The following is a 25,403-nucleotide window of genomic DNA, read 5'->3' as shown; positions in this document are numbered from 1 at the left end:
CAGTCACTTCGCGCTATTGTTGCTGTAGCTTAAATTGTGGTTCTTGCATTGTCAGTCATCGCTAGCAGTCACTATAGCACGAAGAGCTGGACTCACTGGAGCGTTGCACTGGTGGTCGCTGCAAGCGGCGGAGTCTTGTCGTGAACGGACATGTTCACCGTTGCAAGGAGGCCAAACTTCAGGATTTTTACCTTTTCTTTTGAGAGGAGTATACTTGGTTGCCAGTGAAGCGTCCAGGAACTGGGGGCACCTCTGTGGAATCAGGGACTCTAGAAGAGGCCAGCAGGGCTCAAGAAAGTCCAGTTGGAGGTCCAGGCAGGTCTAGCTGCAGCAGGTCCACTAGACAGGTGCAGGGATGATTTGGAAGCTTGTTGTGTCCCTGTAGCACACACAAGGGTCAGCCAATTGGCCCTTGGAGTCACTCAGGTTAGCCTGGGGTTAAGGGAGCAGGTCCTGCTCTCCTTCTCAGAGAGCAAGGCAGTCTTACCACACCATGGCAGTCCTCTGGCGGCAGGACAGTCCGTCTTTTAATGTCCACAGGTCCAGGACTGTAATGAAAAGTGGCCCTGGAGGTCCAATATTTATACCTGGTCCCAGCCTTTGAAGTGGGGACATTCGCTCTACTCTCCCCACATCTCGTCCTGGAAGAGTCTTCCCTTCCACTGTCAAGGCTCCAAGAAGTTTAAAGTGACAAAAGGCTGCTGTCAGGTTCCTTTGAAGTGTAAGTCGGGCAGGGAAAAGCTCCACCCCCATTCTGGTCGGATGGCCCATCCTGCCCATCTGTAGTTTCCTCTGTGCCAGTGTCTGGGAGGAATGCACAAACACTAAATCATAGTCATTCCAAGTTACGTGACCCAGGATACTGGCAAAAGGCACAAAAGGTTAGAACAAGAAAATGCCAACTTTTTAAATGTATTTAGAATAGAGCACTCCTCTCACGCCCTCACTGTCGCACTGCCAAAAGTGGGAATCAGTCCCGCAATATATTTCATTAATCCAAGTACTCCAATGTAAACTCTGATAAACATAACCTTTTTTGAACATCCAATGTTAAATCCATGCACTATTTCTCTTAATCACAGCGGAGACAGTGTAATTAGATCTGCAATCTTTATTTAACTCTTCCAATACCAGTTGCATGCCATTCCAGGCTTTATACAATGGTAAGAGCAAATCAATCACAATTCGAAGTTGACCCATTAGGGAAATACCCAATGCATTTCGAGCCTTCCTGGCTTTTCGTCAGGAGTTTACTAAAACAAATAAAATTAACAGCTTTACCACACATTTCATTGAAAACAATATTCAGGTGTTAAAAAAACATAATTTGCAGAGTACTTGGATTAATGAATATATTACGGGACTGATTCCCACTTTTCGCAGTGCGACAGTGAGGGCCCGAGAGGAGTGCTCTTTTCTGAATACTTGAGTATTGACTGTGGCTTGGGGCGATCCACGGACACTGGACGCACGCATCTACAAATAAGACTGCAAGTTGGTTTACAAGAAAGGGAAGGAGTGCACGCTCCATCACATATTTTTTAACTTTTTAAATGTGGTATTTTCCAAATGTACCATGAAAGCAGATTTTATATTACAACTAAGTAGATTATAAGCATCATATCTCTATTAGCTCTCAATATAAAGTTATCACTTAATAAATGTAATAAGGTAACTTTAAAAATAGTCCCTACAGTAGAGAAAAAACGACTTTAGGAGTTTTTCACTGCCAGGCCATGTAAAACTTGAGTGCACATGTTCTACTTTTTAAATACAATGCACCCTGCAGGATTAGGCCTGCCTGGCAAAAGGTTTATTTTACCAGGTCAAAATGGCAGTTTAGACTTACCTACAGGCTGCAGTGACAGGCTTGAGACATGCTTTAAAAGGCGACTTTACTGAGTGGCACAATGAGTGCTGCAGGCCTACTAGTAGCATTTAATGTACAGACCATGGTTAAATGTGGTGTCGTTTACCAGGGACTAAAAAGTAAATTAAATGTGCCAATTAGTGAAGGAGCGACCAGAAGCACTTTAGCACTGGTTAACAGAGATAAAATACACAGAGTCCTAAAGCCAATAAAAAAATAAAATCAGAAAAACAGGAGGTGAGAAGGCAAACGGGTTGAGGAACACCACAGCAAGGATGTCAGGTCTGACAATTTTGCATTCAAAGCAAAAGTTTTGGCATACACAAATTACTTTCTCCAGTTTCTCTCCCAAGCAGAAACAACACTACCACCATTTTTACATATCCTTAAGGAATAATTAAAAGTTTCCAGTTACGCCTCAAGAAAATGTAAATCAGAAGTGATGTTGCTAATTGTTGCTGTAGTATATAGTCACAAGAAGGGCTACCGTTTCAGTTGAGAAACATCAGCCACTCTCACAAAGGGTGACATTTCCAAAAATTAGGAGCTGAAGTTTTTATGTTTGCTCACTTCTCCACCCGCATCTTAAAAATGTAGCTATTTGATTTGAGTATTGTCATTTAATGTTAAGCTTCTATAAAATTAGTCAGACATATTTGAGTTTTATTATCATTAAACATTATTCAGACAGTGTGTTAGTCATGAATATGCAAGCACTGTTAATAAATATACTTACTTGAAGGAGAAATTTCTCTTTTTCAGTTTTTATTTGATGTTCCATTTCTTCATATAAATTCTGGATTTCTTCATCATAGGCCGCTATTTTTCTGTTGAAGAAATTAAACAGGGGAGAAAGTAATTTTTGTTGAAAGCTTGGACTAAAATCTCATATCCTCCACCATCAAATATATTTGGTTCTAATAGGAAATATTGGCCCTCTTCCAAAGAAATGATTATGTTATTTTACACTGTCTAAATCTTAAGAACCCATAACAGATATGCCCAGTGCAGAATTTATGTGCCCCCATTGCTTCCATTTTTCTTTCTAAAATGAAGTGTGTATGCACGTGGTTCGTTACAATACTAGAAACATTTTAATGAACAAACCCCAAAATAGTTTTGTACAAAACAGGTATAAAATAATTAATAATTCGCCACATTTGTTTTTATCTTCCACTTTTACAGAACTGTTTTACGGACCCAAATTCTCTTACTGCGGACAATACCACTAACCTTTTCAATTGTATTACTTGGATTATAAGAAGGCATGCATTTTGAACAAAACTATTTTTTTTTAAACAAAAAGGACTTTCAGCCTGATTTATCAAAGACCCGTTTTGCGAGTCTATAATAGCGATTCATAAGGAATCGCTATTACAGGCTCGCAAAACGGGATTCATGTGGGAATCGCAAAAAAAAATGTGATTCCTACATATTCCTTATTTGCGATTAGCAAATTGCTAATCGCAAATAAGGAATAACTCCCCATTCATTCCTATGGGCCAAAAGGCCCATAGGAATGAATGGGGAGTATTCCTTATTTGCGATTAGCAATTAGCTAATCGCACATAAGATAGCGATTTAAAGGGTGCCAGGGGTGTCCAAAGGACACCCTGTAACACCCCTTAATTGCAAATTTAAACAGGTGTTGCGCACACACATGTCCAAAGGACATGTGTGTGTGCAACATGCAACTTAGAAAAATGCTTTTAAAAGTATTTTTCTAAGTTTTCGCTATTTACCACGAGGTTTGACCTCGCGGTAAATAGCGGCCCGAAATAGCGAATTCGCAATTTGAAAATGGATGATGAATTGCATTTATGGAATCTCAAATAGAGATTCCTTAAATGTAATTCCTTGCAAATTAGCGATTTCGCTATACCCGATTTTTGCATTTGGGATGATGAATCCCAAATGCAAAAATTGCGCTTGCAAAGGACCAGATTCTGAGAATCTGGCCCTTTGCGAGCGCTATTCACCTTCATGAATCTGGCTGCTTGTCTTGTTAAATTCTCTACTAGACCGCATTATCCGTTTCAGTTCAACATTGTTAAATAAACGAAGCAGCATCTACTTTAAAAATCCTCTGTGTTGGACACATTATACACTGAATCCATGATTCACAAAGGTATCGGTTCCTACAGCTTTATCCCAAGAGTAGGTGTGACTTCACCTTGGAAATATAATATTAAAATAAAAATGTCACACTAGCATATAGAACATCTTTGTTTACAGGGTCTACAATGTGAAAACTACACATCTACAGGCTACAACTGATTCATAAAATATGATGTGAAGTTAATTCATGTGATTTATGCATACATAATTTACTCACTCATGGTCACTCACAGGTTTACATAGTTTAGCAGCAGAACTACTAGAATAATGCAACTGAAATGTGTTTTCGCCAATGCAATCTTAGCATAGTGAGTATATTTTCTTGACACTATGTGTCTTTTAGCATGCTTTTATGGCTTGTACATAAACCGAATAAAGTACATTTGACTGACTGAGTATTCATAAATATTTTTAAATGCACCTGTCGCGCCTATATCTGCATCTACGTTACATGGTGTGTGTGAGACATCGGGTTGTGGATTGAGGGGCAGTGAGTCCTTCTCAGAATGGACAAATAAGTGCCACATGCAAAGAGTGCATGTTTTTTGCAGCTCTCCTTCCTCGACTTCTCTCTCCTGAGAGCTCTCTGTGTTGTGCTCGCCTTCATGCACTTCGACCACTGCCTTACTCTCTCACTTGTGTGCTTCATCCTCAACTGTTCCATGATGCCCTCTCCTGCCGGTTGCTTTTTACCCCCAACCCACTGTGTGTGTTGCTTTTGAACCCCGCACTCCATGATGCTTCCCTACACCTGCTCCCTCTGTGTTGCGTCCCACAACCCACACCTTTCTACGTTGTTTCTCCCACCAATGTCCTCTGTGTAAGTTCCACCCACCCACGTCCTATATGGGGCATATTCCACAGTTGACTTTGTTACACTATCCCCACCGGCTGACTTCATGTTGCTCATTCCACCTGCACTTAAAATAAAAATGCTTTCACATTACTTTAAAAAAAATATTTTTACCAATCCAACTTGGTAAAAAAAATACAAAATTCAAAATGACACCGCCACCATGTCATAGCACCTTTATTTGTTCTTTTTTGTTTAGCCATGCTGCATAGCATTGGGGATGTTGTGCAGTTAGCTAAAAACCATTTCCAAAGCCAATAGGTTCCAGAGGTGAGACCTATTGGTTTTGCCAATTCTTTTTCTAATGTGGGCTTTTTAACGCTTAGATATGCACCCTCTTTAGACATATATAAAAATCCAATTAAATACTTGGCAAAATAAAATAAATAATAATAATTGCCCAGCTTCCATAGTTCTATACTACAGTACTATAAAGAAGAAAACACAGTCTTACATGTTCTCACTATATACTATATCCAATATTACTCCTTGGACTACCACAGCTCATCTAATCCTACATCAGTCTTAAAGAGTTTATCACTGGCATGCTCGTAATCATGTAAACGTTTTAAACTATACTACAACGCTATGCAACCCACATGGTTAAAGCTCTCATTGTATAAGACAATACAGAAAAATAGGAATGAAAGACCCACGGTCTTTTATTACAAACCTTATCTGATGTAATGAGTTGTATAAGGGAAATCCCTACAGAGGGATTGCCCTGATTTAGGTTTTCTACTTTTATATGAATATTTTATTTTTAAAATAGCATGATATTAACACCCACATTATGAGTTAATCATAGTGGTAAGGCCAAGCTAATTAGCACATGACTTTAACAAAATCTTCTGATCATGACTTAAAAAACTCTAACTAAAGAGGATAGGGTGACTGGGAGCTGGAAAAGGACCAGTGCCCGTGCTCCCACGTAAAGAATGGACCAAAACGAGGAGTCACTGTTCCTGAAGAAGAAGAGCCAGTCTAGGAAATGGGAAGAAGATTTAGAAGACGAGAACTCTTACTTGTTGCCCTGACACATCCCAAAGGATGTCATGCTTCATCATAGGGCAGTTGCTCCTCATCGGGCCAGTGCTGCAATGCCCTACGGGTCCCCTGAAGGATCGCTTTTGCAGAAATCTTTTAAATTCTCGCAGTATGTTGCGTATGAAGTAGTGCTCATAGGGCAGTGAGTGAGTATAAAAATTACTGGAGGATATCAATGGTGAGTCAATTTTATCGGTGGATTCCTCTGTCAAAAGTAAAAAGAACAGAAGGTTAAGACTGCTAAAGGGTGATAATGGCCCTAAGTAGCTAGGTGTAAATAAGTGTGGTGATAGTTTAATATTTATTGGGTCGACATATTTCGCACCCCTAATGGTCTCAAGATGAGATCCGTGGCACTTATTCAGGACCAGATAAAGAATGTGAGTGAAGGTGTATATGGGGGGCCTCCCTGAGATAGAGTGGTGCCACCTGTTAGATCTTCATTATGATGATCCAACCTCCTGTGTGTTTGGGGCAATCGCCCTGGGTTATGGCAAGAGGGTGCAGTACCGTCATTCAGGTTCTGGTGGTTGCTCTGAGGAGCCAGACCTACCCGTCCTCTTATCTGCCCATATGTCACATACTGAACCAGCTCGCCAGCTGCAGTTTTATTGCCCATAAAATGGAGCCCTCAATTCCAGCCAGCCACCTGCATCCACCCCTACAAACCAAACTTACAGGGTTGTGTTGACCAATTTAATACCCTAACATGTATTGTTTTTGCTATGAGTGAAAGTGAGCATGATGAGGAGGATGCTTGACCCCACATTAAAAAGCAAGATTGCAACTCCGCCCTTAGAACTCCATGAAACCACGCTGAGTTTTTCAGGAACTCCGTGGAGTGAAACTCAGCGAGCTCCACCCAAAGCTAAAATCATGTGGACATTGTGTATCAGTATTGATTTTGTCCATCTTCTCCTTCTACAGGCATGTTTTTGTTTGTTTTTGGTGGCATATTCAACATGAGATGGCACATTAGATGGTTATGTTGTCTTACCACTTCCTTGGCCCGGACTTTCAGCTCAGGATCCATAAACTTGTACTTCCATTCCGTGCCTCGGTCCATGATAGAAGCGTCTGGCAGGTTTCTGCTTGTGATGATTGAGTGATATCAGTGGATTCTGTTTGTCTTGTTTTAAGGTAATTTGACCACAGAAAATAAATGCCTGCACAGGAAGAAGTCGTTGTTGTACTTTCAGGGCATCATAGGGTACTTTTGTGTGCTGCTGCTGTGACTGTTTCTGTTCTCTATGGATTACTTTTCTGACTCCCACAATTTCGAATACCTTAAAATCGCCATTCCCTGGTGATTAGTTGCTGTGCTATTTAGTGGGGACACTATTTACCAGATTCACTAAATAACACACATTCGATATTTAAAACATGTCTTTCATAACGATTCCATGGTACATGGTAAAAACTTAATGGGCCTAATTACAAGTTTAGGTGCTAATTATGACACCCAATAAATAACAATACTATGGGATCATTATTTATCAGGTACGATAAATAACACTTATTAAGAGTTGGTGGGGAATAACATGCAGGTTTTAGTGTTTAATAATTTCTGATAAGAGTCTGGCTGCAGAATACTTTAGAGCCTTGACTGATGTCAAGAGGTGGGCAGGTAGACCACTTAGGACCTAGTTTCCCTAATCCACTTTGTATAAAACCAAATAGTGAAATTGTGTTTATACACATACACAAGTGAGCGTTTTGAGCATAAAAGTCACGCTCATGTAATGCTCTTTGAAGCTCAACAGGAGTCAGATCAAAATATACCAGATTATTCCTTATCGGTCACTCACTCGCATATTCATAAACTGTGGTGGATTTAATTTACTTTAAGATCATTTAGACATACGTATATTATAAGTGACAATAATAAACACTTCTCCTTGATAGGCCAATTAGTTTGTATATTCGTCTTAGTTAGTTGACTCCAGCCTGTCCTAATGCTTACCCCATTCTTTGCCATTTTGCTACCTGATCACAATAATTTTCTCTTTTGGACCCACCTAAATGACAGTTGCCCACCGCAACTATATATTACAAATAGTGACAAAAAATTGAGAGAAAACCGTGAGCGCACACAAAAGAAACGTAGCAAATGTTTGAAGAGCTCGGTATTGCTTAGTTTCAATGCGACGTTTTTGTGCATGGTAGAGATTCCTCTGAGAAACTCTTAATCTAGTAGAGGAATTACCTTTAGATCATCTGCCTAATTATTATCTCTATCTAATGTTCTCAATTTGCTCAAATGCTCAATTGCTCAAGTGCCTTTAGCTAGTAGACTTAAAATGCCCAGTAGACTGCAATTATTTAGTTGCACTTTGGTACCCTAAATATATAAATAGATTAGGGCATAACCCTTCAGTTCATTAGGAAAAGTGCCTGCCTTGATGATTTTGAGCGAAGTCAGTACAAATATTGATCCCATTAACTTAGACAATCCTTCATTTTGAAGGTGGCAATCAATCAGATTTTATTTCCTTCCACTTAGTGCTATATGAAAATATGCTTGCCACCAACATGGTAAACTATAGCAAACAGCTGCACTCATGTTGTGTCGAGGATGGCCAGACCTATACTTGATATATATATATTCCCCAGCATTTCCCACAAGGATTAAGTCGTTGAGGGTGTGAAATGCTGCTGCACATTCAGCAGAATTAACAGAACTGGATCACTTGAATCCATGTCATTGAATATGTGTGATTGAACATAAAGTCATAAGCTCGATCTGGCTTTCATAACAGAGACATGGGCAGACGCAGCCTGAGACCCAGAACTGGAACTAGCACTCCCCGCAGTTTTCACCATCACCAGAGCCGATAAAGCACTCAAGCAGGGGGGGCTAGCTATCATTTCTAAAGAGTTGTTAGTGGCAGGATCTTCATCAGGTAGTTCCCCTGATTGTGAATTGCTATCCTTCCAGATATTACTTAACAACAATTACACATTAAAAGGACTTATTATGTATTGGCCTCCAAAGGCACAGACCCCCCTTATGGACATAATCAATCCTTTCTTGGAAGCCAGTATAAATTGTTCAGACCGCACAATATAAGAAGATTTTAATTGTCACTTTGAAAATGCAGCAGACCACAACACTATCGCACTTATTGACGCAATGGCGGGTTTCTCACTGGGACAGATAGTTAAGCAAGAGACACATGTTGCGGGTTACACCCTGGATGGAATTTTTACTTCGAATCCTATGCTCAAAATTTCTGAGGTTATTCCTGTCCCTTGGTCAGACCATAGAGCTAGAATTCTCACTATAAGGGCAAGCCTGCAACAACTAACATCAATAAACATGCCTGTCTCGGTAACCCATCAAGATTGGACAAAAATGAATACTCCTGACCTGCAGGCCTCACTACTCGAAACTAAATCGAACCTCGAATCGGATATCAATGAAGTGATTCACAGTCTGTCGAAGAGGTGTGGCGCAGTGGCCAGGGTGCCTGACTCCGGACCATGGGGTTCACGGTTCGATCCCCGGCGGCAGGGCAGCCCAGCACAGCACCATGTGATTCTGGGTAATAGCTCGCTTAAGCTTCCCGAGGGCCCCCAGCACCGGGAAAACAATTTGGTGGTAGCTGTGCGCTTTACAAATTCAAGGTTATTATTATTTTTTTATTAAAGAAAGTAGAGGGTAATCTATGATCAGGCGAGAAAAATCAAATATGTACAAGCACTGTCAGAATATAAGAAACTGATCATTGAGGAAAAAAGTAAATATTTTACATCGAAAATTTTGGAGGCTAAGAACTCCAGCTGGGAATTATTTGCTATAGTAAAAAAACTAGCCAATCTTCCAGCCAATTCTAGGTTGGCTAGTAGACGGAATTTTGCAATACCCTAGGTCAGTTTTTCATAAAAAAAAGTTTAGACAATGTACAAAACCTTTAAAGATAGCAACCACTCCCCCTCTAAGACAACTAAGCCAGGGCCAGATACTCGCATACCTAGCACTGGTTTCTCCTTTTCTTCTTCCTTGGTGGAACAGATTGCCCAAGTGGTGAAGACAGCCAAATCAGGAGCCCCGTCAGACCCCTGTCCTTCTAACATTTTCCATTTGTTCCCTGAAATATTAAGTGAACACCTAAGTCTTGTGTTCTCGGAGATAATACAGTCAGGCTTGTTCCCTAATGCGTGGAAGGTAGCCTCAGTTCTGCCTTTGTTAAAGAAACCCAACCTGGACCCTGAGGATCCTAGTAGCTACCGGCTGATCTCTAGAATTCCTTTCCCATCTAAGGTATTGGAGAAATTGCTTAACACACAGCTTACAACGTTCATCTCCGCAGGAGACCTCCTGGCCCATTCACAATATGGTTTCAGCGAGGGCCACGGGACAGAGTCTGCTCTGGTCATGGCGAAAGAGGAACTTAGAAAATCACTGGATGCAGGAGGGAAGGCCGCCTGGATTTTGCTGGATCTAACAGCGGCCTTCGACACAGTTAACCATGAAATATTAACCGGCAGACTAGCATAGTTGTGGATTCAAGACTCCGCCCTTACTCTACTGTCGTCCAATCTAACGGATAGAACTTTTTCAGTAGAACTGGGTGGCTCTGCGTCCAAATCTTTCAAACTGTTGTGTGGTGTGCCACAAGGCTCCTTTTTGAGCCCCACACTTTTTTATATTTATGTGGCGCCTCTGGCTTCGATCATTAGGCAATGTGGCTTTTCAGTAGTCTCATACGCTGATGACACCCAGGTGGTTGTATCAGTCTCAAATAACGTGGAGGAGACAATCAACCGTTTTAACGAATGCATGTTTGAGGTTAATACCTGGATGCAGACCAACTGCCTGAAAATGAATGGCGAAAAAATGGTCCTGCTGCTAGGCTACAACTGTTCCTTCTGGTTGCCAAGAAGGTGGTCGGCCAATTTGGGCGAATGCCCAACTCCAGTCCCTAAGGTTAAGAACCTAGGTGTGGTCTTTGATGACAGACTGACATTTGACTTTCCGATCAACAAGCTTTCCTCCACCTTCTGGGGTATCTTAAAGATGATCAGGAAGATCCGTCCTTTCATTCCCCAGATGCATTAAAGACACTTGCAGCAACCTTGGCTCTTTCCAGACTGGACTATGGCAATACCCTATATGTAGGGATGCAATCCCAGTATCTACTAAAACTGCAGCGACTACAGAATGCTGCAGTTAGATTAAAACTGGACATCCCTAAATGTGAATCAGTTTTCCATAGATTGGGAGTCCTCCACTGGCTTCCAGTGGAACAAAGAATCACATTCAACTCTCAATTCCTAGCTTATAAAGCGCTACAGGGTAAAGGACCACTATATTTGATTTTGCACCTGTAATGGTATGTACCAGCCAGAAATCGAAGATCATCTCAGTCAAAACTGTTACAAATACCCAAGTTTAAGCAGGTTCGCTGGAGAGGCAGAAGCTTTCTATTGGGGACAGCGAAAAATGAACCTCCTGCCAATCTCGATAAAGAGCAATTCATCCCTCATGTCCTTTAGAAGACTACTGAAAAGATGGCTATTTTCCAACTGATGCTGCTCGGATCTCGAACGAGAATCACTTGGTCCCTCCTACTCTTGTGTCCTGCTAATTCCCAGCACCAAAACGCCTCTGAGCATACGCGTGCAATGCAAATTTATAAATCGAATCAAATTTGCGTCTCAACCAGAACAGTCTTATCCTCTGAATGGATTACAAAGATTGTTTATTTCTTAGTATATAATGCTATTCCTCAAACTTGTGCCTTTGATTTCAGGAAAGGGCATTATAGTTTGGTAGGTCCCTTATAAAGATGGATCCTTAATAGAGCTGTTACCCAAATCTTTTTCAATGATGTTGGAATATCCCCTATACTGAAGGGGCAATTACATTTCTTTCTTATACTGTGTGCTGGTTTGTCATATGATTCTTTGATAGCCTTTGGCAGTACATGAGACACCATGAGAAGATGTGGGATTAAACTCTATTAGTAAGGCAGTACATTTCCCCAATGTAATGGAAGGATCATAAAACATCCACCTCCCGATATCTGCAGTCCCTCGGCATCAACATTATGACTCTATCTTGTGTAAGAATGGGTGATCTACTCAATGGGATTTGACCTAAAAGATCTCGAGAACAACACATTTCCACCTTGTCAGTGGGGATGGAATGTTATCCTTTGGAAAAGGATTTGTCAACACTATTAAAGCTCAGATCAAAAATGTGCAGATACATATTTTTTAACTCTAAAATAGAAGGCATTTTATAAAGTCTGTTGTCTTCCTCAAGTTCCTACAATTTAATTTCACTAGGGTCTTCTGCCAGATCTTTACACCTTCCTGTATTTGTCAAAAGGTATTTTAATTCTGAAGAGATTCAATGGGTAGACTCATTATTCCTCTTTATAAAGGTGGATTTTCATGGAGCAGACTCTACCACAAAAGCTGTGACAGTGTTCGGATGCCAGACTGTGGTTCATGCATACCTCAGTTGGAGATTACAGTTTTCGCCCTCACTTCAAAGTTCATAACGTTGTGCGCGTCGATCGGGTATCGCTCACTGATCATTGAGCGTGGGTAACAATTGAAATTAGCACCACCCCATGGGGGGGTTGTCCCCTCAATGCACAGTGTGATGTCTATTAATGCACATTAAATAGGTTTCAAGCAGATTAGTCTGTTTTCATAGGTTGAATGTATTCAGTGTATATGTAGTTTATAATCCACATTGATTTGTTGGGTGATAAACTTTTGAAAAGAAAATTGAAACTGAAACACCAGTTAACACTCCAATTTAGTAATCCCGATGCATTCCAGGCTGCAGGGAGCCCTTCATCAGGGGAATGTTAAATTCCTAAAAAATGAAGCAAAAAAGCTTGGGTCATTGAACGGCGCTTGTTCATACCCTTAATATAGAACATACTCCAGAGAGGTGATACTTAAACGGTACCGTGGTGAGCGAATTGTCATAAAAACCTCAGTTACTAGATTGAAAGTAATCCAGGAAAGTGCATCTCCAACATACTCATTGGTCATCATACTTGTATAGTGTTGTGACCAACAAAGTCATTAAGATTCCGCAAAACCGGGGAAGCATATTTCATAGACCATGTGGGCTGATCAAAGAATGTAACTGAAAGTGTTCAAGGGGTTTCAAAAAGAAACGTGCAAAATAGTGAGGTTACAAGCTGTAGTGATCGCGGGTCGGAGGAGCGAGTCTTACTGGTGTCTGTGGTACGAGATATTCACGAATCTCTCCTCACTCAGCAGTTTATGCGAGATGAAGCATGACGCGAAAATAAAGCTGCTTGATGAATGTCCGAGAAGGTAGTGATAGGAAACGCAAGAACGGACTCCCGTAAAGGGTTAGATATTGTGAATAATCGTGGTGGCCATCATGCAATGTGCGAATAGTGTAAGAAATATTTTATTGAAGTATTGGACTTGATGGTGGAAAAATTATGTGAAAAAACTAGTGTGTCGTAAAACCCAAATTGAGTTACTGAAAGTATGTTCAGTATATAGCGAGTGCGTACTGAAACAAGGTTGAGCAATAGGCAAACCACACAGTGTTCTCATGCCACCATATCTTTGATGTCCTCATCTCTGAAACAATTTATGATTCACTCTAGTAAAAACACAGACTAGGGTGTTAGAATAAACAAAAACAAAGAATGCCATTCGTAGGTATGGAAAGATAAAGGTAGGATTTAAAATCTAAATAGAAGGTGAATGCCCTCACAGGTGAACGGTAGCCCCCCCATAGGTAGTTTTCAAACTTAAAAGTGCTTTTATAGTGCCTATATTAGGACTGTTAAATGTTGTGCTCTCCTTTGATACTCAGAAATGAATTCATTTGATTGAAGACCTATACACGGACAAGAGATCAGCATAGAACATCCAGATCTACTGAAACCAATGACTAGCCTGTCATTCACAGGCGTAGTGAAACATGAGGGGACGCCCTGCAAATATATGTGAGTGGGGCCCTGCTACCTAATCCTAGGTAGCTACTGTCTTATGCCACCTGCTTCACACACCTTATCTTTCTTTTTCTGATTCATACGTGTGACCCACAGGTTATAAGTAATCCTCCAATATCATTCTTGAATATTTCATTATTTTATAAACCTATGACCGGCAGATTACGCACAGATGTCTACATTAAACACACTAACCACTTGCTGAATCTTGATAGTGTTAGATTCTGGGGCCCACTGGCTAAACACACAGACCTGTGCAGGCACCATGGACCACTGAGCTATATTTCTAGCAGAAATTCTTAGCCAGAAGATCTAGTTAGTGTTAGAACTGAGAGAAACAATACAAGAACAGGAAAACCTTATTTTGGAAACCCACAAATGGATTGAGGCAGAGACTGGTGATGAAAAGGGATGAAGTCATGAGGGGTGGAGTCATTGCAGGGAGGCATCATGAAGATAATAAAAGTTAACCTATAGTTTACTAGCACATTTGCATTATTTGTGCTATCTCCTTCTCTAAATATATATATAAGATAGAAAACTGTAATTGAAATGCTGTTCTGTCCTACATAATTCGTCACATATTGACTTTTAGATAGTTTAGGAGTTAAGGAACGTGCTGCAGACACATATGTGAATCCAGCAGGTTTAGGGTATACAATTGGTAAGGTAGCACAGGTGTCACTGTATTTGCTGGAGAGATTACTATTTAATCTCGGGTAAAAGATTTGAATTAGCCAAAATTTAGAGGGCTATTGTGCATAAAGCATAGCATAAGCTGCATGTATCAGATTTGTAATTTATGTAAGACCACTTAATGAGTTACTGTGGTTATTACTAAGATCCTTGTGAAACCCACTGGCCACAATTTACATTCCTTTTGAGGTAGTTCAGTGAGTTATGTGCCCACTGTATGTAATCAGCACAGCAACTCAATATTTCATAATCCTGAGACTGGGCTTCTGGGCAATATTAACACCTATTATCAAGAGCCAAAGAACAGACAGAGAAGCTGCCACAATGGCCCTGTAGTGAGATATGACATAATCCACAGGTTGCAAATTTGAAACCGGACTCTGCAAGGAGTTGAGTCCCATTAACAGGTAACAGACATTACTATTAGCCAATTTTATGGGGATACTATTACCGCAATTAGACAGGAATATAGTAGAACTTGTTAAGTCTGCAGCTTAGTAAAGGCTTACGTGTGATCTGCAGTACAGTATTAAAAACGGTGTGTGCTATGTAGATAATTAATGAAAATTCATGCATAGAGCGGCATACCTGACATTTCTACACAATAGTTCACATAAATATAGAACTTGAGGAAGTAAGAAAACACTTTAATATCTCCATTTACCTATTAGTAACATTTCTGAAGTGACCAGCCTGGCGTGCAATCCCATACTGAACTGCTGCATTTTTAGGCATCTTGAGGCAAGGTGTGATAAACCAGTTATGCTTTCTTTGACCTCCAACACCTGGTGCAGGTGCAAGAACTAGTCAAACAAAAGGTAATACTGATAGTTATTTTTGTCCGTTTTCGCAGCAAAATCTTGGCTGGAAGAGAATAAAGGGCAATTTTGTGGTCTGGTGGGCGGACGGAGTGGCAGTCACACAGTGATGCTGTTTCAAGGCTCATTGAGAGTTTTACACAGCACCGCCGTGGGACCGCCAGTGCACGTTCCTGCACGGAAGGAATGTACCATGGCATACCTTCCCGTGTAGGAGCTGGGGGTGCAAATCTATAGGGGCACAACATGCATGCACCCCCATGCACTTGGGCAAGAGAGGGGCCCCTTTCTTTCCTCACCGCAAGCAGCTACATTGGGGGAGAACCTCCATGAGACTGCTGGCGGTAAGGAAAATCGTAATATGCTTGGCAATGCCTCAGGGAACCACCACACATAATGTAATCCTCAGCCTACCCAAGAACCGCCAGAGCACGCGGTTCTCTATTGGCTGCAGCGGTGCAATACCGATCCGACTGCCAAAGTCCTAAGGGGGTGGTTGGATTGCCAGTGTGGTGGTGGCTGGACCACCACTACAGCGCCCCGTGAGTCTGGCGGTCCTCGAACAGCCAGACTTGTAATTAGGGCGTAAATGTGCAAACACCACCATATGTGAATTGATGTCAGTACACAGGCAGGACAAATTGCAGGGGCAGGAACTCAATGTGGTCCCAGTTTAATAATATCTGCTTCAACCTGAATTTGTCTGCTTCTCTCTCAATGCCCGTAGTGGAGTGTTACCAAGTTCATTATGTGCTTTTCTGTGGCAGCTTGAAGGTTTCCAGTTTGAACCTCAGTGTGGCCAACTACACAGTCCATTCATCCAAGTACTATAAAATGAGTACAGTTGAGTTAAGGTATTTGTGTGTATGTACACTTGTGTGTGTAGTGTGTGTCTAAAAGAATCATGCAAGCCCATCAGCCATATTGGGACCCGAGTCCTCATTTTAGATGTTGTAGAAGAAGGCCAGAGAAATGGAGAAGTGAGTATAAGGAGCCAGAGAGAAATGGGAAGACAGGGAGATATATCTGTGCATCCAGATGTTCTCACTATGGTACAGTGATGGAGGCAAAGACTGTATTCAGTAGAAATACTGTGCTGCGCCGAGCACAAAATGATTGTTCCATACAACTAGTGCCTTATCTGAAACATTGTGCCATCACAAGAATAATTTATATAATAAATTGTCACTGAAAGTTACTGTGACATAAAAATTTTTTTCAAAGGTATAAAAATAACTTCCATTTCAAGGAAAATTATTCTCTGTTACAGCAGCTATAAAGAACACATTGTGAAACTCGCTGGAAAATAAAATTATGTGTATTGCATGACAACATTGATTGAATATCTAATTAAGAGTCTAACAGCCAGATTCATGAAGCAAAATTGCGATCGCAATAGCTGCGAATTAGCAATTGCGATCGCAATTTGAAGAAAAGAATTTCATCAAAGTGAAAAGTACAAAATTGCGATTTCGCTAAAGAATAATTGCGATTTCGCAAAGTAATTCGCAGAATCCCGGAAGAAGCCCTTTAGCGAATCTGAAATTGCGAGAAACCATGGATTCTGCTAATTAATTTGCAAAATCGCAAAACAATCGCAATCGCTATTCAAGAAAAATTGCAAAATGCGAAAAAGCCAAAAATCGCTATTAGTGATGCGCAATTTAAGGAGAACCGAAACTAGGTGGTAACCATGAAGGAAAAAAATAAAACATTATCCTAACTACCCACAGGTGCAGGCCTGACCAAACACACTTAAGGATACGCAGCTGGAGCATGAGGACTCTCACAATGCCAGGACTCTACATGGTGGTCAGGCGGCGAAGGCTTCAGCGAGCAGCACGGAACAGACGCAGGATACAGGAGCGAATATTTCGCCAGCGGATCACCCTACTGGGCCAAACTGCAGAGCAAATCTACTACAAGTACCTCCTGAATGGGGAAATGATCACTAAGCTGATCCGGGACCTCGACCCCCTGATGCAGCACCCAACAAGGAGAACCAATGCTGTGCCCACCCATGTACAGGTCTTGTGCAGCCTACACCTCCTGTCCTCTGGAAGCTTCCAGGGGATAGTTGCATATGCAGGAGGGATCTCCCAGAGCACCATGTCCCGCTGCCTAAGGAGTTTCCTGGAGGCAATGCTGACCCGCCCAAACCATTACATCACATTCCCAACCGCCCAACAGGACTTGATTCAAACCAAGCTTGATTTCTACAACATTGCACAATTACCCCAGGTAATTGGATGCATAGACTGTACCCACATCCACATCTGCCCACCAGCACAAACAGAATACATGTACCGGAACCGCAAGTCCGACCACTCCCTGAATATCCAGATGGTGTGCAACGCTAAGACAATCATCACGGACATAGTGGCACAATACCCGGGGAGCACACATGACTCATTCATATTCCGGCACAGCGGCATGCACACACGACTGGCCAGGGGAGACTTTGGCGAAGGACACCTTCTAGGTAAGTACACATGTCACTAAATGGAACATTGTCATCATGTTGCTGCGCAATACAGGCACTCACCCTCCGCTCCTTTCATTCAGGTGACAGCGCCTACGGTCTCCGTGAGTACCTCCTCACCCCATACCTCAACCCTGCCATACCACAGCAACGGCGTTACAATGCTGCACACATGCGCACTAGAAATTGCATCGAGAGGACATTTGGCCTTTTGAAGAGCCGCTTCCGCATACTGCACAAGACTGGTGGGGCCCTCAAATACGAGCCTGAGGTCTGCTGCCGCATCGTGGCCGTGTGTGCAATACTCCACAACATTTCTACCAAGCGCAGGATACCTGTAGAGATATCTGGCAGTGAGTCGGAAGGGGACAACCGCCCACCTGCACATGCGCGTCATGCACGCGGGGAAAATCCTGCTGAAGGACACAGACGGCGCAGCCAAATCACAATGAACTGTTTCTAGTACACCCACTCCCCTCACCCAACACTTCACTCATGCATGACAATGGAAATAATGACATGAGTCTGATGTACTTTTATTGAATAAATATTATTGTTGGTTGCACAATAATATTGCATTATTTTCTACAGAAACATTTGAGGTGTATTGCATCATACATCTCCTGATTTGTTAGTGAGCATGCTTTTCTCTTCAGCATGTCCCTGCCCATTGAGCATAAATGTCATAGGCGCCTCCGGCACAAAGCTCCGAGTCGCCTCTCGACCTCTTCCTCTGGGTGAGCACGTGATGCCGCAGTGGGCCTGCTGCTGCGGCGTGGAACACTAACCTGTGGCAAAGAAAGGCTGCTGTGGCTAGATGTTCCCTCACTAGTGTCATCCCCTCCTGCCTGGCCGTGGCCAGTTGGCTGCAGAGCCTGAACTGCAGTGGTTGCCTGCTCAAGTGCCCGTGCCACGTCCTGGCAGCATTGGACCATCTGGATTTGCATATCCAATGATCTACGGGACAGCTGGGAAGTTGCGTTGCCAATTAAAAATTGGAGCGAGTGTACGCCGAGAGGCGTGTTAGGAGCTGGCGGTGGCGGCGCTGGGTGAGGTCTCGCTGGCTCAGCATGGCCTCAGTGTTTGCCTCCACAGCTGTGGTCATTAGGTCCATCCGGTCGAACAGCTGGCCAACATTCCTGGCTGTATTGTGCAGCTGCAGATGTATTGCTGCAAGGTGTCGTGCCTGTTATTGGTGGACGCGCAGCAAGCGGCGCTCTATTGAAAGCCCCGGCACACGCAGTCATCCCCCTCCTGCCGGCGCGTGGTCTACTTTGGCGCCGCTCCCTGACCTGTCCGCTGGACTGGGTGGGCACAGTAGGTGTGAATTGTGGTGGTGGCCTGGCGGCTGCTGGTGTTGCCGATGCCACTGGCATGGGTCTCACAGCTGGCGATGGTGGTGCGCCTGATGTCGCTGGCGTTGCAGGTGGTGGTAAGGCTGCTGGCGCTGGTGCTTGTCCTGATGGACCTGGTTGTGTGGATGGATCTGCCTCACCCTCAGAATCCTCATGAGTTTCATCGATTTGCAGCGCCTCACTCTCGGTGCTGGTGTTTTCAGCGCCACCTGTGATGTAAAGTGGACGTTGATTAATTACATGTATCTTTCACATGGAAGGTTGCTACATGGATGCAGGCTATCATTCCCTGACTGGCTGTTGGATTGACTCTATTAGGACATATCTGGCTGTATGGGGCTGAATGTACATTGTGGTCAAACTACATGTCCCACAATGCAATAGGGATATTCTGGTGCGCATGGGCTGCATGACTGGGGTTTCTTATGGGTAGCTCTAGGGTCATGGCCATTGTTAGGGGACAGGGTCGCAGTCGCATGGCACTTACCTTGGCTTTCTTGGGTGGGTCGGGAGGAGTCCAGTCGGGTTACCCCCACGCATGCCTCAGGGTGCAATGTGTCCTCAACAAGATCCTCCAATGGGGTGTTGGGAGGCACTGTTGGCTCTCCCCCTCCTGTTGCAAGGCGCTCACCCAGCCTCTCGGCAACCCTCTCCTTGGCACGACCTCGGAGGTCGTACCACCTCTTCTTGAGATCGTCGATTGATCTCTGGGTGACTCCAACAGAGTTTACTTTTGCGCGGATGCGCAACCAAAGTCGCCGTTTGTCAGCCTCTGGCACCCTCATGGAGTTCTTCCCGAACAGTCTGTCATGATCTTTACAGACTCCCTCTATCAGATGTTCAAGCTCCTGTTCGGAGAATTACATTTTTCGCTTTCTCCCTGTGGAACTGGCCCCTGCTGCTTCCTGTGACATTGCTGCAGTGTGGTGTATCCTGAATCAATGCTGGAGGTGGTTTAGAGTGGAGCTTTGGGCAGTGCTGCTTCCAAATCAGCCTCAGTATTCAGAATGAGGGAGGGAACTGCCTGCTTCCTAGTTGTGATGTCATCACTGTGCTCGAAATGCGACTTCCCGTTTTTGCGATCTCGCTATTAGCGAGATCCCAATTTGCGATCTCGTTAATAGCGAGATCGCAATTTCAACACGAGAATTGTCCGATTTTGTGATTATTCTGCGATTTTGGGAAAATCGCTATCGGCTTTTGCGGCCGTATGCGAATCGCTATTTTTTATCGCAGATTTTCATGAATCACATTATGCGAATTCTAAATTGCGATTCAGTATTAATCGCAATTTAGAATTCGCAGAAAATGGTTTTCATGAATCTGGGGGTAAAGGTTTATGTACTATCCCTCTTAACCTGTTTATTTTTTCTTATATCTTTCTCTTTCACTCTCTAGTTCTTTCAGACAATCTGCTTTGTCTGCCTCACTGATTCCACCATCCTTTTGCTAAAACAAGGCAGTTTCTTTTCCCTGAACACCCTTATATCCAGCCCTGCCAAGTATCACGCATCAGGGGTTATTCTAACTTATTTTAGTGAGCGTTCTATGCTTACCCACACTAAAATGTCCTTTTTAGCTTATCTGAAAATTGCCTGCAGCGCTCTGACTTCAGGGTGGCTTTTGTACAGCCAGCTTACTTGTTTAAATCTTTCTGCTGTGCAGGGCAGTGTGAGCCTGACCAAAGAGGAGGTGAATGCGGTTTTCATAGTAAGCTATTCTTGGCCCAGCTTGTTACAATTTATTTCCTGTGAAGCAACAGCAAAATGTCTCGAGAGGCAGATACAAAGACCGAGCACCATGCCGCTCTTTACAGCAAGTTTTAAATGTGCATTCTGCTTCCAGGACCGTGCTCAACCAAGTACTTAGCAGTACGGGGCCTGGTAAATTTAAGGCGCTCAGTGAGAAATTCTAGGGCATATTGTCAAGGAGATGCAATAATGATCGCAAATCGCGCTTAGCGCGATTTACTATATCGCTGGATTACATCGCCGTGTCAGCGATGTATTATCAAGGTTTTGCTAACAGGCAATACAGGCCGATTATCAGGAATAATGCGTGAAATCCAGCGATGATTTCACAGCGCCAAGGAGAAGCTTGCTGATAGGGGAGTGTGGACCTAACCAAATAATCCACCTCCCATTATCAGTTTGCCTAAGTCAATTTAAAGCAGGCGTTACATTCCTGCGAAAACCGCGGTTAGCGCGATTATTTTTATCACTTCGCGGGTCTGCTGTATGGCTTGTTAATGTATGGCAAAGCAGAGTTAGCGAGGATTCCCATGTTATTGTGCTCAGGAACACCTACTTTGCATGTCATTAGCAATATTGGTCGCTGACATGCAAAGTCGCAAGGAAACACGCGCTAACGCTTGTTAGCGTATCCTTGTGAATAGGGTGATAAAAAACCCTGCTTTTTGGGCGCTATGTTCCGAAAAAGCGGCGATCTTTCCCTTGATAATATGACCCTGTATGTCTGAAAGAGCAGTCACATAGCAGCAAGTAATGGATGCGAATGCATGACAAAGCAGGATTGATAGCTCTGAAGTAGAGGATTAAGGCAACGAGGCATTCTCACAATGCTTGTTGGTGGGTCATTAAGACGTTCAGACCACATCTAATTATTGCCCTCTCAACAATGCGCCCAGAATGCTGGTAAAGTCTTCTCTTACAGTAATCCAAGTCAATGATGTTGTCTTTCTTTACAATTCACATTTCTCTTAATTTTGCTGTCCCTAAGAGTATATGATTTGGCCATTTTATTTTATAAACATGCGAGTCTTATTGAGAATACTTGAAACGGAGCCGCCTCTAGGTGACTGTCTCTGGTCAGGTAATGGAGGAGTGTACGATCAGAGCTCAGTGAACGTTTCTCACATAACTTGTCACGCACGGGCTAATTGTAAATATTGTTTTATGTGAAGGACTGTGCAGATGGTATTCAGCAGTCAAAAAACTGACCGCTCCCAATAAAAGAACAGAAAATGCTGTATTTACAGATGAGAGAGAGAGAGAGTGTGTGTGCGCATCGCAAAGAGGGGGACATAAGGAAGTACACGTAGACAGAGAGTGAAAAGGAAGTGGTGTAGCAGAATGCGATGATGGGTGTGATGGCAGATGGAGGATTTAAGAAAGAAGTGAGGAGAAAAATGTCTGAGTGGTCAACAAAGTGAGATAGTGCAGAGGAAAGTGTTGTGACTGAGACAGTCTAAAGACCACCACCCCTTGAAAAGGCCTTGTAATGTTAAATTCACAGTATAATTTTCACACAATTTTATCAGAAATAAACATTTTCAAATCTAATTATTCACAACAGAATCATTGTTTTTCTCGTTGTAGAGTGGGGTGTTTTATTAGCTTTTGGGACCCTTTGCTGAATTGGACTTCGTGCTACTGGGACCTTTGCTCTTGGACTCCTGGTTCTGGGCTGCTGACCTGCTTCTACACCACTGCTCGCCGGACCCGCTTCGCGGGTCCCGCTTCACAGGGGAAGCCGCTGGGGAATCTGTGGAGCTGCTGTGCTGACAGAGGAGTGTTGGGGCATCTGCTCAGGGCTGCGAGCGTTCTGCAGGGACTACATCTCCCAGGAGTCCCTGCCTGGCCAATTTAGATCACCTGGCCCGCTCTCCCTGTTAGCCCCGCCCCCTGTGCACAGATCGTGTAAAAGAGACTCCCTGCCTCTCACCTGTGGGACCCTTTGCTGGATTGGACTTCGTGCTACTGGGACCTTTGCTCTTGGACTCCTGGTTCTGGGCTGCTGACCTGCTTCTACACCACTGCTCGCCGGACTCACTTCGCGGGTCCCGCTTCGCAGGGGAAGCCGCCGGGGAATCTGTGAAGCTGCTGTGCTGACAGAGGAGTGTTGGGGAATCTGCTTAGGGCTGCGAGTGTTCTGCAGGGACTACATCTCCCAGGAGTCCCTGTCTGGCCAATTTAGATCACCTGGCCCGCTCTCCCTGTTAGCCCCGCCCCCTGTGCATCACACCTAACCTATAATAGTGGTGTCTACTTCCGCTGCGCGGGAGCGTCCCGGGAGAAGCCCGGAACAAGGGCGGGACTGTCTGTGGCCGTCAGGGGCCGAAGGAGGCCTACCCTCTAACATTGTGCCTTTATTTTAGATGATATAGTCGGTTATCAGGAAAAACCTGGTGTTTGCATATATATTATTGTTAATCCTATAGTTTCTTGACTGTGAAGTATGTCTTTGAACTCAAACCCAACTGCTCTGATCCCCACTCAGGCCGAGGCGGGGCCAGTTATCCTGGACCCTTTAGACAAATATTTCAGTCGGGCAACCCAAGATATTGACAAAGAAATAGCTTTGGCCGAGAGGCGTGCCGAGCGTAGGTTATCCATTGAACTCCTTAAAATTCTCTTAGAGAAAAGGCCACCCCAAGGTTTCCCTGCATTGGCATTGGTTCCTCCCTTGTCATCTTTAACCCTACCAGTTGTATTGGAAACGCCTTATGCCTTTCCCCCTTCACCAGAGCTGTTGGCTGGCTCGTCTGTGGGCCCCATTGAGCCTATTTTTTCGCCCACCTCCCACACATTAACAACCAGTTCACCTACAGTGCAGGTGATTACTGCCCAAGCGAGTGTGTCCATTTCATCCCCCACCTCTCCCTTAACAACAACTGGTTTATTTCTAGGGCAGGTGACTACCGCCCAGTTAAGTATGTCGGCTCACATTGATAAAACTAAAACAAGTATTAAAAGGAAAAGAAGTGCTGCCCCGAAGAAGTGTACTCTTTCCAAACACCCGAAAAAAATAAGGAAAGTTGGAGTAGCCCTGCGCCCTTCTAGTGAGCCTATTGGGGCTGCCCCTGGTGGGGAAGACCCTACCAAGGATGAAGTTGTTTCGGTTCGTCCTGCATCTAATACGAATGTCGCTTTGGCGATTGGATTGGCTGAGACATTATCTTCCGCTCCAGTTCTGCTTCTCGAGTTGGAAAGGTTGATGAGGTCTCTCCTGAACCCTATCGAGGAACGAGTTAAAAAACTAGCTGATCGATTAGATCATTTTGAGCAGGCAACCCTAGATAACTTCTTTTCTACCAAAGCCCTAATCAAGTCCCATCCCAGGACTGGGGGAAGTACCAACTCTTTGAAACCAAATGTCCAGGCCAATGGTGTGTCAATTGTAGTGCCCTCTCCGCCTATTGTTAGCATTGCTAGCAAGCCTCAGTCGAAGGGCCAAACCCCTAAGACTAACTCAGTTTTGTTGGACCGCCCAAGTAGTAATACTAGCAAACAAACCAAGCTGCCTGATACCATGGCTAGGGGTAACAAGAAGAGTTCTAAAAATGGTAATCCTGTCTTTAATGGTTTGCAGCCTTTACCAAGTAGCTTAAAACCCCGTTCTGGTGTCCCAGTTAGGGGTAACAAAGACAGTTCCAATATCAAAAACACTGCATTGAGTTGTCCCAGCCACTACCAAGCATCTCAACAACATGTCCTGCTGCTCCTGATATAAGCCGGCCTATTAACCTCCTGGTGAGAGCTCCGCGTAGGATACCTTCCATGAATCTCACCCCAGACTCTTACCCCTATGTGGTTGTCTCACTAATGTACCACCTCTGTTGGCCGGGCAAAGAGAATCCTTCCAGATGCTAAAGAACAAGGTAATGCACTGGTTGAAGGCAAATAGACCATTGCCCGGGGAAGTGGACGGGCTGATTATTGGAGTGAGAAGAACAGATTGGATAGGTTGCACTCCTAAGAACCTGGGGGGGAGTGTATAGTTGTTAACTTTCAACATCCTAGGGTGGCACGTTTGATTACGAAGCAAAATTGGGGCCCAAGTAGTGGTGGAATTGGTGTTGTTGATCTTACATTTTTTTGCCCAAGACCAACAGGTATACAATTTGGAATGATCAGTGAACCAGGTTGTTTTAATAATTTCCCCTCCCAAGGGTTTGCACCTTTTACTGTACCCTCTCAACGGGGCAACTTCCATAACGGATTAATGTATAATCAGTTTGAAGTAATGAATGATCTAGGGTGGAGCTATTGACCAAGTTCCGATTACTGCCAGAACAACAGGGAATGTATGTCCCGTAGGGAGATATGTGGGAAACCTGTGTTAACTGTTTTGTCCAAAAATGTGGAATCAAATGAAATGAGAACTTGTGGGGAGACTATGATTTTGCATGAAACTTGTGGGGAGTGTATTCCTACTTCCGGGGACTCCGAAAGAGAGGT

At 43.5% G+C, this 25,403-nt stretch overlaps 1 protein-coding gene across 2 annotated transcripts in view; it reads right to left on the bottom strand.

Annotated features, from left to right (window-relative positions):
* Positions 1-25,403, bottom strand: part of CRACR2A (calcium release activated channel regulator 2A) — a 930,414-nt gene that overhangs the window by 367,089 nt on the left and 537,922 nt on the right. For both annotated transcript variants that reach the window (XM_086921478.1, XM_086921488.1), the window contains one exon: positions 2,607-2,697. In XM_086921478.1, the coding sequence (XP_086777604.1) occupies positions 2,607-2,697 (91 nt within the window). The remainder of the gene's footprint in view (positions 1-2,606; positions 2,698-25,403) is intronic.

The sequence above is a fragment of the Lissotriton vulgaris genome, chromosome 1_1 (genome assembly GCF_964263255.1).
Source record: "Lissotriton vulgaris chromosome 1_1, aLisVul1.2, whole genome shotgun sequence".
Lineage (NCBI taxonomy): Eukaryota > Metazoa > Chordata > Amphibia > Caudata > Salamandridae > Lissotriton > Lissotriton vulgaris.
This window is presented reverse-complemented; position numbering and strand designations above follow the sequence as displayed.